Genomic DNA, 15694 nt, shown 5'->3' on the forward strand with positions numbered 1-15694 from the left:
TCTGGATGGCGTCAGTTTCAGATTTTTCCATGAATACGTTGGCTACAACCGGAGATAGGGGGGAGCCCATTGGGGTGCCCTCAGTTTGTTTGTAGAAAGTTCCATTCCAGGTGAAGTATGTGTTGGTTAAGCAATGTCTCACCAGGGGGGGTACATCAGTATGCAGTCCTTGATGAACCAGGTCTTCAATGATAGCGATGGTGTCAGGTACCGGGACTTTGGTGAACAAGGACACCACATCAAAACTGACAAGCAGGTCGTTTGGGGACAGGGAAATGCCTTTGATTGTCGATACCAGGTGAGTAGAATTTAGTACCGCAGAGGTGGTTTTTCCAGTGAAAGGTCGCAGTATATCAGCGAGAAAACGTGCCAGTTTGTAGGTGGGGGAGCTGATAGTAGAGACGATGGGACGAAGGGGTGTATCTTCTTTGTGTATCTTTGGAAGGCCATATAATCTTGGTGGTCTGGCAGCAGAGGGTTTCAACGAGAACTGTTTGATCTCATCAATTAATGCTGTTGAATCAGAGATGATTTTGTTCGTTTTGGTGACCAGGCTGTTGGTGGGATCTCTTTTTTATTTTTGTATAGCTGCCATCGTTGAGTAGTTCTTTAATTTTGTTGTTATATTCTGTTTTGTCCATGATGACAGTGGCATTGCCTTTGTCGGCTGAGAGGACGACAATATCATCCCTCTTTTTTAATTGAGATAATTCAAAACGTTCGTCATTGCTGATGTTGCTGGGTGGCAACTTAGCGTTATGGTTTTACAACATGGAGTATACTAGGGCCTCGCAGCTGTCTCTCTCCCCCTCCTCTGTTCCGACCATGGACGAACTCGTCCGTCTGAACGGAGCCCGTAGCTATCCGTGGTGCTGAAGTTGAGGGTAAGAATCCACCCATTTTTTCGCCATATAGCATTGTGATATATAACGACTTATTGTTGGTAGCTTAGCTGATTGGAGAATATAGAGTTTATTGATAACATGAAGGTAATTTATATTTTAGTTTTTATTGGTTCACTATATAGTACTGTGAATAGCTCAGATGTGTAGGCCTTGACTTCAACGTAGTCATTTCTGTGACCAGTCACTAGCTAATCACTCAGTTATTTCAATGCTAAATTCGCCTAGTTATTTCAATGCTAAATTCTCCTGTTTGATTTGTACTAAGTGCCTCGGTGAATGTGTATGGTCTGACTTTAACGTAGCTATTTCTGTGAGCAATTACAAGCTAATCACTCAGCTAGTTCAATGCTAAATTCTATGCTAATTCCATTGTCAAGGGGTGCCTCTGCGGATGTGTATGCTTTAACTTAGCTATTTCAATGCTAAATTCTATGCTAATTCCATTGTCAAGGGGTGCCTCTGCGGATGTGTATGCTTTAACTTTTAACATAACTATTTCTGTGACCAGTCACAAGCTAATCATTCAGCCATTTCAATGCTAAATTATATGCTAATTCCTTTGTCAAGGCGCTTTGTTCCTCTCACACAGCTTAAAGGCCGTGATCTGAACGTGGCTCTTTCACTCCAGTGCTGTCCTACCAGACAGTCTCGTCCCTTCACCTGATGAAGGCCGCTTGTGTTGTGGCCGAAACGTCGTGAGAATATTATTGTGTTATTTTATTTTATCAATTTATTATTTTATTCTCATTCTACGTGACTTTACCGAAAGAACCAAAGAACATTGGAAAAATGTTCTAAATCGAACTAAACATTAAACTAATTTCAATGGTACAGTATATTTTTCAAGTAGTGGTACCCCAAACTTTCGCAGCTCTTATAAGTTCCCTTTTCACACCATCAATAGGTAAACCCCCCCTCCCCCCCTTCCCCCCCCCCCCCCCGCGCCAAACGGCAAGTCCACCGGCACGTACACCACCTCTTTCCGAAAATCCGCCAATCAAATGCTATTTTTTATGCTAATTTCTTTGTCAGAACACCTTGTTTGCTCGCACACAGTTTAAAGGTCCGCTGTCTGAGCGTGGTTGTGTTTCGCTAAATTCTCCTGTTTGATGAGTACTAGGTGCCTCGGTGAATGTATATGCTCTAACTTTAACATAGCTATTTCTGTGACCAGTTACAAGCTAATCACTCAGCTATTTCAATGCTACATTCTATGCTAATTCCTTTGTCAAGGGGTACCTCTGCGGATGTGTATACTTTAACTTAGCTATTTCAATGAGCCATTTCAATGCTAAATTATATGCTAATTGCTTTGTCAAGGCGCTTGGTGTTTTTATTCTCACACAGCTTAAAGGTCGTGATCTGAGCGTGGCTTCTTCCACTCCAGCGCTGTCTTCCAGACAGTCTCGTCCCTTCACCTGATGAAGGCCGCTTGTGTTGTGGCCGAAACGTCGTGATTTTTTGTTAATTTGTTTGTTATTTTATTTTCACCTACGTGACTTTACCCAATAGAACCAAAGAGTATAAAAATACAAATTAGTTTAATTTATTTTTTATCGTTTATATGCCTATTCTCTCCTGTTTCTGCTGGTTTTGTAATGGGCTCAATAAACGAAACAAGAAACTCTTGAATTTCCATCGTCTTTAAGCAATAGAATAATGAAGCAATTTATATATTTGCAATGTGTAATTATGCTCACCATGCGATCACCGTATGTGCAAGAATCAATTTCTTATGGCTAATCTACCTTGATAGTACGACCCCTGCCGCCATATAGCGATCAATCTGTCTCCATTCTCTAAGTGAACATTTCGCTCGTTTATAGGAACATATGGGTCCAAATTCAAATTGCTTGTTACAGCAAAACGGAAGAACACTCGTTTAATGAGACATAGCCTCTATGTTGATCGCAGTGGGCGTACCCACACTTCCATCCCACCACATCCGTCCTGTCCGATCATAGACTGTCACCATAGACTTTAGCACCAAACTCATGCCGCTGGGTAAACAGATGGTGGGTGCAGTTTTAAGAATCCTCCATTGTTTCAACTATTACAACACAGCATTACCAGTCTTCAACTACTCACTTGAAGACATGAACGTGTTACGTCTACTTGTTAGTAATATAACACTAAAATACAAGATTTTCACAACCAGAGCGTGAACCTGGTGACCCTAGTTCGATTCCCGGCCAGGGTCACCAACATTAGTCGCATGGTTGAAGTATGGTTAACTCCCATGACCTAGAGCACTTGAAAGCCGTCATCAAGTAGTGGATTGATGAAGAACTGAAGGTCGTGATGATGATGACGATCAAACGTGAAGCAACACACCTGCACCAGAGTGGAGACAGGGTTGACGGTGCGGAGATTTTTGAGAATGCAGTGTGTCAGGCTTGCCACGCTCAGGCCGATAGCCCAGGACGTGTACCCCTTGAGACGGATAACTTCATAGGCACTGCAACAAAAACGCACAGACTCTTCTTTAAACTTCAACCTCACGTAGTCTACTTATGAACGTGTGGTACAAACAAAAATGACTAATATACAGGAAACTCTTGATTACCCACGCTAATGATGGGAGGACGACCGCTGACAATTCAAAATTGCGGATAATCCAAAAAATATATTTTCTGGATCTCTATGCCAAAAATCATTAACATAGGTATAAATAATGTTTAAGTTAATACAATTTACTTTGTTAATGAACAAATACTAACGATCGGCCAATTGATGATGTGAGTGTTCAGTGATAAAACTTTCCTGCTCCTGCCCAGCAGAAGACTCGGCCCACAAGTTGGACAGCAGAGCCACGCCAATCAAGATCAATCAAACTCCACCCACTGTTGTAAAGATGTACAACTACTCTACTGTAGAGGCGATCACATGGATTTCAGAATAACCAGAGCAACATATTTTTTCGGTTTAAGCACGTGACTTGTAATACAAATTTCCAAGAATAACAATGTGCAAATGTTTTGAGATTATTACATTGGGCTTCAGGGAAAAAATCCATGAGTTATTAATTTATGTGAAAATATCAGATGCGCCGTTAATCCGCAAACCAGAAAAACCGTACATGGATAATCAAGAGTCTACTGTACTTATGCTCTTATCTTTCCGAAACTCTGCACTACTGTCGGTTTTTGTGTTTGTTGTTGTAACTTTCTGACCCCCATGGGCACTCTTGACTATATTTGAGAAAAGAGCATCATAGCTTGCATCGGATTCCTCCTCCTGCAGTATAAACTAAATATTCTGATTCTGACTCTGACGAAAGGCATTGCCACTATTTAACTATGTTTTATTTCACCAGGTAAGGCTCCACTGAGCTACGTATCTTTTTTTCAGAAGCAACCTGGCTATTAGCTCAGCAAAGTGGCTTATCAAGTGGAACTTGCGTGATGATGATTCTAAATGTGGGGGAAAAACTATAGGAATCCGGAGAAAAATCCACGCGACCACAGGCAAAGAGACGCAGACTCCAAATATACAGTAGGCGTCAGGGTCGGGATCGAACTCCATGACCTCCTGTGTACTCGGCGAGGTAGTTATCATCTCATAGCCACTGTGGCGCTCCATCGTAATGCCTGCACACACCTCTCGATGACCTCTTTGTGAATGCTTGTCCAGATCCCCCCCTCCGCTCCGCGCTGCTCTGACTCCAACGCCTGCTGCAGCTTCACTCCGGCCACATTGGCTGCACTCCACACTGCCACTGGGGGAGGGGATGCAGGAGAGAGCGTATGGGCATAGCAAACTCTAAATTATATAATAGTTAAATTTATATTATATATTTATTTATAGGAATACATTAACCCCCCCGCACCCCCTCTGGTAGTCGCAGGATGCCACGGTGGAGGGATGTTAACTCCCTCGCCTGGTATACAGGAGGTCATGGGTATGATTCTAACACTGACACCTGCTGCATATTTGGAGTTTGCATGCCTCTCTCCCTGTGGTCGTGTGCATTTTGTCTACGGGTCCTCTGGTTTTTCCCTCCACATTGAGAATCAATATTATGCATGAAGCGTATTTGGCTGCTGCAATAAATGTCCACATGACAAGCTACTCCGTTGAGCTATAATTTGGGATATCCAGGTCGCTTCTGAAAAAAAAGCTACATAGCTCAAGTAAGCCTTACCTGGTAAAAAATTTAAAATAATTAGTTTTTTTATTGTCTCACAAGTGACGACATCACATTTACCCCCACCTTTCTTTGAGACTGAAACAGGAGGAGGAATTTTCCACAATTCTGGCTGTCGCCTGATGATGCTGAGTTGAAAAAGCCGGCGAAACGTCACGGTACACAAATTGTAAATGCTTTAGTGGGTTTACTCTCCAACACACCGGTTAATGGTGAACTAGTAACGAATTGGCACATTTTGTTGATATGACAAACCTTACTGATTGGCTCTATGGGGTTGTTGCGGGTTTAGCGATACATTTATATTAACGTGATCAAATCCAAAAACCTCTATTATGGAGAATATAGATCTTGAAAGCCTACATGTTAAAGTGTCTAAACTAAACAATTTTTATATGTTTCACCAGGCAAGCTACATAGCTCTTTTATAGAAGTGACCTGGCCATCACAAATGATAGCCCAATGAAGTGGCCGGTCATTAGGTGGAAATAGTATAGCACCCAAACACTCTGAACGAATGATGTTGAGTCTAAATGAGGGAAAAAACGGAGGACCTGGAGAAAAATCCACGCGACCATGGGGAGAGAGACAGGCAATATCCAAATATACAACAAGCATCATGGTCAGGATCGAACCCAGGCTCCTCCTGCATACCAGGCGAGGTAGTTAACATATCCTAGCCACTGTGGCCCTCCAATGGAGGGAGGCATACAAACCCGGTCGTGCTTATAATAGGGGTTTTCCCCTTTTTTCTGGCAACAAAACTGAAACCTTTTTACAAGGATTCATGTCTGCATTAACCACAATATCTGCAGTCAAAATGCAAAAAAAAACATACTATGATAATATATGCATTGTTCTTGAAACTGATTGGTCCACACCAAGGGACGTCTTTCTTTAAAGAAAACATACTATGATAATATATGCATTGTCCTTGAAACTGATTGGTCCACACCAAGGGACGGCTTTCTTTAAAGAAAGGACAATGCATATATTATCATAGTATGTTTTTTTTTGCATTTTGACTGCAGGTATTGTGGTTAATGCAGACATGAATCCTTGTAAAAAGGTTTCAGCTTTGTTGCCAGAAAAAAGGGGAAAAACCCTATTATTACATTGTGGTACTGGCAAAGGAGGTCTAATGATACTCTTTGGTTCTATTCGGTAATGTCACGTAGGTAAAAAATAAAACAACAAAAATCACGACGTTTCGGCCACAACACAAGCGGCCTTTATCAGGTGAAGGGACCAGGCTATCTCGAGGACAGCGCTGGAGTGAAACACAGCCACGCTCAGACCGCGACCTTAAAGCTGTGTGCGAGGAAACAAGGTGCCTTGACAAAGGAATTAGCATATAAATTAGAATATGATTGGCCGACTTAGCATGACGAACGGTGCAGAGGCGGTATACATGCGGGTGCACATGCCGGTTGGCGCGGGGGGGGGGGAGCTTACCCATTGATGCTGTGAAAAGGGAATCCTTAAGAGCTGCGAAAGTTTGGGGTACCACTACTTGAAAAAATATACTGTACCATTGAAAATTAGTTTAATGTTTGGTTCGATTTAGAACATCTTTCCAATGGTTGCTTAATTTGAAACTATCTTCTCAGTTTAAATTGTGTCTGTTTGCAGATCTGAATTGCCTCGTGAACAAATCTCTGATAAAAACCCGTGGAAGGTCTAATGATGTAGATGCTCACTCCAGTTGTGCTTGTTAAACACTCAATTCTGATCGTGAAATGGACTTCGACGTGACTGTGAATGCCTGCAAGCGGCTGGAGAGAGAGAAGAGTCAGAGATGCCATCAGCCGACAATCCGACCAAGTCTAAGTTCCCAGTCTGACCAGCGACTGGAACCTTTTGTGGACGTCAGCTTTAGTTATTTGGACAATTGACCAAGCAGAACGCATCCCTCCCCCATGACAGGCGATTAGCCGATGGTGTGACGTTGATTACTACCGCTGGAGTCCCCGTGCTCCCCAATGATATATCCGTGAATGCTGGAAGGGCTGATTCCCAGCCTCTCGCCCATGAGGAATCGCAGACGCGCTGAGTCCAGGTTGGTGCCGCTGCCGATGACGCGATGCACGGGGAATCCGCTCAGCTTCCAAGCCACGAATGTCAGAATGTCCACTGCACGCCAAGACCAACATTCGCAAAAGGTTAGACCGTGTAAATATACAGTGAGGGAAAAAAGTATTTGATCCCCTGCTGATTTTGTACGTTTGCCCACTGACAAAATTATCAGTTTATAATTTTAATGGTAGGTTTATTTGAACAGTGAGAGACAGAATAACAACAACAAAAATAAAAAATGCATGTCAAAAATGTTATAAAATTGATTTGCATTTTAATGAGGGAAATAAGTATTTGACCCCCTCTCAATCAGAAAGATTTCTGGCTCCCAGGTGTCTTTTATACAGGTAACGAGCTGATATTAGAAGCACACTCTTAAAGGGAGTGCTCCTAATCTCAGCTTGTTACCTGTATAAAAGACACCTGTCCACAGAAGCAATCAATCAATCAGATTACAAACTCTCCACCGATGGAAAAGACCAAAGAGCTCTCCAAGGATGTCACGGACAAGATTGTAGACCTACACAAGGCTGGAATGGGCTACAAGACAATTATTAAGCAGCTTGGTGAGAAGGTGACAACAGTTGGTGCGATTGTTCGCAAATGGAAGAAACGCAAAAGAACTGTCAATCTCCCTCGGCCTGGGGCTCGATGCAAGATCTCACCTCGTGGAGTTGCAATGATCATGAGAACGGTGAGGAATCAGCCCAGAACTACACGGGAGGATCTTGTCAATGATCTCAAGGCAGCTGGGACCATATTCACCAAGAAAACAATTGGTAACACACTACGCCATGAAGGACTGAAATCCTGCAGCGCCCGCAAGGTCCCCCTGCTCAAGAAAGCACATATACATGCCCGTCTGAAGTTTGCCAATGAACATCTGAATGATTCAGAGGAGAACTGGGTGAAAGTGTTGTGGTCAGATGAGACAAAATGGAGCTCTTTGGCATCAACTCAACTCGCTGTGTTTGGAGGAGGAGGAATACTGCCTATACTGCCCCAAGAACACCATCCCCACCGTCAAACATGGAGGTGGAAACATTATGCTTTGGGGGTGTTTTTCTGCTAAGGGGACAGGACAACTTCACTGCATCAAAGGGACGATGGACGGGGCCATGTACCGTCAAATCTTGGGTGACAACCTCCTTCCCTCAGCCAGGGCATTGAAAATGGGTCGTGGATGGGTATTCCAGCATGCCAATGACCCAAAACACACGGCCAAGGCAACAAAGGAGTGGCTTAAGAAGAAGCACATGAAGGTCCTGGAGTGGCCTAGCCAGTCTCCAGACCTTAATCCCATAAAAAAAATCTGTGGAGGGAGCTAAAGGTTCGAGTTGCCAGCCTCGAAACCTTAATGACTTGGAGAAGATCTGCAAAGAGGAGTGGGACAAAATCCCTCCTGAGATGTGTGCAAACCTGGTGGCCAACTACAAGAAACGTCTGACCTCTGTGATTGCCAACAAGGGTTTTGCCATCAAGTACTAAGTCATGTTTTGCAGAGGGGTCAAATACTTATTTCCCTCATTAAAATGAAAATCAATTTATAACATTTGACATGCGTTTTTCTGGATTTTGTTGTTGTTATTCTGTCTCTCACTGTTCAAATAAACCTACTATTAAAATTATAGACTGATAATTTCTTTGTCAGTGGGCAAACGTACAAAATCAGCAGGGGATCAAATATTTTTTTCCCTCACTGTATGCTTCGTTAAACCTGCCACCACCACCCAACACAGCCAATCAGTAAGGTTTGTCACGTGAACAAGACGTGCCAATTAGTTAATAGTTAAGCACTAACTGGTTGTGTGTTGGAGAGTAAATCCACTAGAACATTTAAAATCCGAGTACCATGACGTTTCTCCGGTAATTACAACTCGGCCTCATCTGGCAAATTGTGCTGGAATTTATATTTACGTGATCAAACCCAAAAGTTTCGATTTAAAGCTTTCGTGACTGCAATGATTCATCTTCTTTGGTTCTTTCGGTAAAGTCACGTAGAATGAGAATAAAATAATAAATTGATAAATTGATAAAATAAAATAACATTCTACGTGACTTTACCGAAAGAACCAAAGAAGACAAACCCAAAAGGTTACTTTTACCATGAAAAAATTATCGTGAAAGCTTACATGGTGTAACAATGTGTATATAACACTATTTTGAAATGAAACATCGACCGATCGATTGATTGATTAGTTGTTGATGATTACAATGACGACGACTCTCGCGTTGGGGAGTGAGAATCTATGGTGCCGGTCAGACCTGGGTTTGACACGATGAGCAGCACAGCGTCAGGGCTGTACTTGGCCAAGTTGGGGATAATCTTCCGGAAGACAGCAACGTTTCTCTCCACCAGGGCAAGGCGACTCTCCCCCTCCTTCTGTCGCACGCCGGCCGTCACCACGCAGAGCTTGGAGCCGGCTGTCACCGCGTAGTCTACAAGCACAGAGTCGTTGACATGTGCACGCGTCGGTGCCAGGGAAGGGTTAAAAACCTGTTCTCATTTTCCATACTTTTGAAACTGGCAAAAAGATATCCCAAAGATATAACCGCTCAACCCTAGCTATAAATGCTCTGATACATGGATTTTATTTGTACTGTTCGACTTTGGCGTTGTCTGGCCTGACGCAAGTGTTGAGACAAGGCCATAAAGAAGGCTGTCTCTGGTGTAGGATAATCAATTTCAAAGACAATGCATATATTATTATCGGAGCATGTTTGTTTGCATGTTCACCACAAGTACGTGTGGTTAATGCAGACTTTATTCCTTGTAAAAGGTATCTATTTAGTGCTGGGACATTTTAACACAACTCCCGTTTTATTGCCAAAAAGGGTAATACCTATTCTTATTTTTCACGCGGTGTTCATGTTCCAATGCAGCAGAGGTGGCTGCGTGGCTCAGAGGCGTCTGATCATCTGGGCTGACATTGCTGAGATCCTGGACTGGGAATCCCAGCAGTTGTCTCTTCCAATAGAGGCATCAGTCAACCGATCATATTGGTCTCTCACCACTTGCTATTAAGACAATTAGTAACCAATCACAATTGGTGTACCACACTGCTTGTAGAGACATCAGTAGCCAATCACATTGGTGTACCACACTGCCTGTTGAGACATGAGTAGCCAATAACATTGGTGTACCACACTGCCTGTAGAGACGTCAGTCGCCAATCACATTGGTGTACCACACTGCCTGTAGAGACATCAGTAACCAATACAATTAGTGTACCACACTGCCTGTAGAGACATCAGTAGCCAATCACATTGGTATGCCACACTGCCTGTAGAGACATCAGTAGCCAATCACACTCGTGTACCACACTGCCTGTAGAGACATCAGTAGCCACTTATTTTACGTGTAATTATGTGTCTAAGCAGTCGTAGTTCTAAGGTTCCGAGACTATACCTGATATACATGCTGTGTATGCATTTATAGGTACAGTCAGAATAAAAATATGTATTTATACTGGAGGAATCCGATGAGCTACAAAGCTCTTTTTCACAGATGTCCAGTAGGGGTGGGTCAGAACAATACAAAAACACGATAGCAGTAGCAAAGTATAGGAAAGGTTAACAAATCACTTTAAAAATGCCAATTAAACTAAACATATTTTTATCTTACCAGGAAAGGCCAACTGAGGTACGCACTTATTTTTCCGAAGCGACATGGCCACAAATGATAGCTCAACAAAGTTGCTTATCATCACGTGGAAATTTATGGCGCCAGGTAAATCTAAATAATCTCAATGCATGTTTCTAAATGTGGAGGAAAAAACTGGTGGAACCGGAGAAAAACGTCCACGTGACCACGGGGAGAGAGAGACACGCAAACTCCAAATATACAGCAGGCAGTGTAAGGGTCGGGATCCGACCCCCGACCCCCTGCATACCAGGCGAGGGAGACAACATCTCTCGATTATCCAGAGTGATCAGGGATAGGTTGGCAGCTCTGATTAAAAACAAAACCATGGATAAATTAGGGAATAACACATTTTCAGCATATATTTATATTTCACCTATGCATAATGGTGGTGAACATGATTGTGGTCATGTGGGTATTGAGTCGCCAGACCTTCGACCAGTAAGGAACAGCTAATCATGAAACCAGCCTCCACAAAAAAATGTACATTAGATTTCTGTTTCCAATTGCATTTGATTTGCAAACCCAGAACCTCTGTCCACAGAATTTTTTTTTAGCAAAATAATACTGCTTGATGATGATAATCATGGCTTAATTTATCACCAGAGATTGTCCAGTACGCTACTAGGCTGAGTTGGAATAGGGATTATCAGTACAAGGAACTACTACTAGACTACAAGGTTTTGTCTATGCATCATAAACCGATTTTATTTTACCCTATATCCTTGTAATACTGTGAACAGGTTTATATAAAAAACACAGTTGGGCGCTGTGGTGGCTCAGAAATGTTGACTGTTTCACTAGGTATACAGAAGGTCTTGGGTTCGATCCAGACCCTGGCGCCTGCCGTAAATTTGGAATTTGCGTATTCCTCTCCCTGTGATCATATGGATTTTTCTCCGGATCCTTCAGTTTTCCCCTCCACATTTATAATAAACATCAGGGATTTAGAGCATTCGGCTACTTCTAGACATTTCTACACGATAATGATAAGCCACTTCGTTGGGCTATCATTTGTGATGGCCAGGTCACTTCTGAAAAAGAGCTACATAGCTTAATGGGCCTTAACTGGTAACATAAAAAAACATTGTTGAAAGTTTTAGTTCATAGGGTGAATGATGTATACCGAAATAATTCCCGGAGCAGTGTTGCAGAATTGTCGATGCTATTTTGGCTGCTATCTATTTCGTGCCATACCGGTGTCGGCCACAATCTTGGCTGTCTTGAGGAACAGTGAGCCGTGCTGCAGGTCCATGGCTTCCCCACGCAGCTTGTCTTCCATCACGTCCACAAGGGCTACCTCGTCCGCGTTGTTCTGAGTGGGATTCCATGCACACGTAGAGAACAACAAACTGTGTGGGGGCAACGTTCATGAAGGACAGCACCTGTGGCACACGAGGGGGTGGGGCGCCAGCCACCACGTCTGGCCGCCTTTGTCTCTTTGAGTGACGATGTTCACTACACACCGCACCAGGTACTCATTTGAGGCTGAGTCGACCTCGGAGAGGCCAAAGACCAGTTCAGATAATCGTCACCAGTGTTGGCCATGAGCGGGAATCGAACTCGGGTCTCTGCTGTGGCTCGTAGCACAGCGCATTAACTGCTGCGCCACCAGTCTCCACGCACAGACACACATGCACACGCACTCACATACACTCACAAAGACAAAGATCCCCCGTGTCGCTTTCACAGACTGTCGTGACAAGTGCTGGTAGCGAATTTTAACACCTATGAATGCCGGCACCTGTGGCACACGAGGGGGTGAGTGGCCAGAACCACGCCTGGCCCCCTTTGCATCCCCAGCGGCGTTCTTTACTACACACTGCACCAAGTGCTCATTTAAGTCTGAGTAGATCTAGAGGAAGCCCGGGAACGGTTCAGACAATCGTCAGTGTCGGTGGTCGTGAGCAGGAATCAAACTCGGTTCGATTCCCACTCGGGTTCGTAGCGCAAAGTGCTAACCGCTGCGCCACCTCTCCCCATAGCAAACCGCTGTCTCAATACGCACAAAGACAATAGATACGAAACTAAAACTGTTCAAAAGAAAACCATGAGAAGGCCTTGACAGGAGTCATGTCACTAGCAGGGACGACGATGATGGCTGGTGGTTCAGACCAAAGCTGAAGAGTGGTGCTGGTGATGGATGCCTTGTGGGAACATCACGACAGCTGTCAGTCTCTCTCTCGTGATTACAGGAGATCATCGATTATCCGGCGGGTCTGGATTATGGAAAATGCCGGGGAATCACTACTAATCATTGTTTAAAATCGCTTATTTTTGCACGTTCTTTGTATGACGTTATATTTGTTGGTGTGTATGTTTTTTACTGTTTTAAATGTGTTTACTCTGTGGAATTGGCATAAATAACCATACAAATAGACAAAAATAAATATCCTATTGTAAAAAGTTACTGTTTCACTGTGCTTAGCACTCCAATCTGGAAGATTCTTAATGGCAAGATGCATATATGTGCATTATTTTCATTGTTTAAGTTTTATGTAGTATATAATGTACTGTATATCATATTTAACACTGAAATCAAGCGTAGCTACTTTGTCACGTACATGGGAAGATGCATATATGTGCATTATTTTCATTGTTTAAGTTTTATGTAGTATATAATGTACTATATATCATATTTAACACTGAAATCAAGCGTAGCTACTTTGTCACGCACATGGGTAGATGCATATATGTGCATTATTTTCATTGTTTAAGTTTTATGTAGTATATAATGTACTGTATATCATGTTTAACACTGAAATCAAGCGTAGCTACTTTGTCACGCACACGGTGCCGTTTTCCGGACTGGTTACAGCCTTTGGAGCGTTTTTTGCCGGTTTTGCCGGATCAGCCCCGGGAACATCGGATAATGTTGGAACCAGCCGGATAATAATTGCGCGGTGCCGGATAATCGATTATTCAATTTAAATTGGAAGGCTCCGGCTATGAAATATTTTGTTGTTGTTGCCGATGTATGAAAATATTGGCAAAAAACTAACTCCACCCAAGCGAATAATGGCCATGACATTTGCATCGCCTTTTGTGCTGCCGTTCACATTTTGCCGTTTCTTCTCCGGTCTAACACCGATGGCTGAGACAAGGTCATGAAGGAGCTCTGGTGTAGAGCAATCAGTTTCAAAGACAATGCCTACATTATTTTCGAAGCATGTTTGTTTGCTTGCTTTACCACAAGCGTGATGTCTTGCAATATGTCTATTTGTGTTTGAACATTTTTACACCTCCTGTATTATTATTGCCAGAAGGTGGTAAAGCCATATTATGATTTGTTCGTCACGTTCAAAGGCAGTTTTAAAGACGTAGGCTTTTAGAATTCTGGCAAAATGTTGGATGTAATTAGCCGTGGAAACGTCACGGGAATCAAATTATAAATGTTGTGAATTTGGTATGAAAAATAAGAATAGGTTTTTACCCATTCTGGCGATAAAACAGGAGTTTTGTTAAGATGTTCGAACTCAAAATATATATATCTTTGGCAAAGGATCAAGTCTGCATTAACCACACCTACTTGTGGTGAACATGGAAACAAACATGATCTGATAATTATCAGAGCACTTAATAATGTATACAGTACAGCGTCTCTGAAACGGATTGGCCTCCACCAGAGGGAGCCTTCTTTACGGGCCTTGTCTCACTACCAGGCAAACAGTAAAAATAAAAATGCAAGTATCAGACACTTATAGCTCGGATCGAGCAGTTATATCTATGAAAAAAATAGCTTCATAGCTCATCGGATTCCTCCAGTATAAAGACATTCTGATGTGTGGTTAATGCAGTAACTTGGTGCCTTGCAAAAGGATTCTATTTGGTGTTTGAACATCTTAACACCTGTTTAATCGCCAGAATGGGTAATACCCTATTATTATTTTTCATACATGAGCAGCTATAGCATGGGACCTTTATCTGCCAGTTAAAAAGGTGAATTTACTCTCCAAACACACAAGCGCTTAGTGCTGAACTATTAAAGTAATCGGCACGTTTTGGTTTAAGCGACCAAACTTCACTGATTGGCTGTGTCGGGCAGTGGCGATGGTGGCAGAGTTCAACGACACATTTTACATTTAGGCGATCCAACCCCAAATACAAAAACTCAAGTGTATTCTTGGGTCTTTCGGCAAAGTCACGTAGATAGGTTCAAATAAAATAACAAAAAGCGACTCCTCAAGTATGAATAACGTCGAAAGGCGTCTGTCTATACGTGTGTGGGCGAAGGCGCGGTCACACACAAAGACAAAGATCCCACGTATAGCCTGAACAGACTGTTGGGGAAAGTGCTGTTAGCGAGCACCTATGAACGCCGGAACGGCACGCGAAGGGGTGGGTGGCCACAGCACCACACCCAGCCGCCTTTGTCTCCCCGAGTGACGATGTTTTTTTTTTACACACACCGCACCAGGTACTCATTTGAGGCTGAGTCGACCGAGGGGAGGCCCGGGACAGGTTCAGATAATTACATAATCGTCCCTGGTCTTGGCCGTGAGCGGGAATCGAACTCAGGTGAGTCGGGTTCGTAGTGCAGCGTGCTAACCGAAATACACCACAGCCTCACACACTCTCACGTGCGCGTGCGTTCACGTGCGCGTGCGTTCACCTGCAGCAGGATGCTGACGGCGCTCGCCATGCCCACCTGGCCCACCCCCACCACGGTCACCTTGGAGCGCGGCCTCCCTGCTGGGCCCGGACACACCTCCTGCAGCAGCTGCCTCCGCATCGACTCCATTACACCCTGCACCACACACACACAGTTTACATTACACCCTGCACCACACACACAGTCTACATTACACCCTGCACCACACACACACAGTCTACATTACACCCTGCACCACACACACAGTCTACATTACACCCTGCACCACACACACACAGTCTACATTAGACCCTGCACCACACACACACAGT

The 15694-nt window shown here is 43.4% G+C and overlaps 1 protein-coding gene across 1 annotated transcript in view; it reads right to left on the minus strand.

Annotated features, from left to right (window-relative positions):
- Window positions 1-15694, minus strand: part of LOC116958578 (L-lactate dehydrogenase B chain-like) — a 30590-nt gene that overhangs the window by 11899 nt on the left and 2997 nt on the right. The window contains exons 2-7 of the mRNA XM_032981294.2: window positions 15384-15518; window positions 11969-12086; window positions 9394-9567; window positions 7012-7185; window positions 4506-4623; window positions 3240-3363 (exon numbers count right to left, since the gene is read on the minus strand). Coding sequence (XP_032837185.2) covers window positions 3240-3363; window positions 4506-4623; window positions 7012-7185; window positions 9394-9567; window positions 11969-12086; window positions 15384-15512 — 837 coding nt within the window. The 5' untranslated portion in view covers window positions 15513-15518. The remainder of the gene's footprint in view (window positions 1-3239; window positions 3364-4505; window positions 4624-7011; window positions 7186-9393; window positions 9568-11968; window positions 12087-15383; window positions 15519-15694) is intronic.

This window comes from Petromyzon marinus, chromosome 80, assembly GCF_048934315.1.
Source record: "Petromyzon marinus isolate PM22_M1 ecotype Great Lakes invasive population chromosome 80, UKy_Petmar_22M1.pri1.0, whole genome shotgun sequence".
Taxonomy (NCBI): Eukaryota; Metazoa; Chordata; class Hyperoartia; order Petromyzontiformes; family Petromyzontidae; genus Petromyzon; species Petromyzon marinus.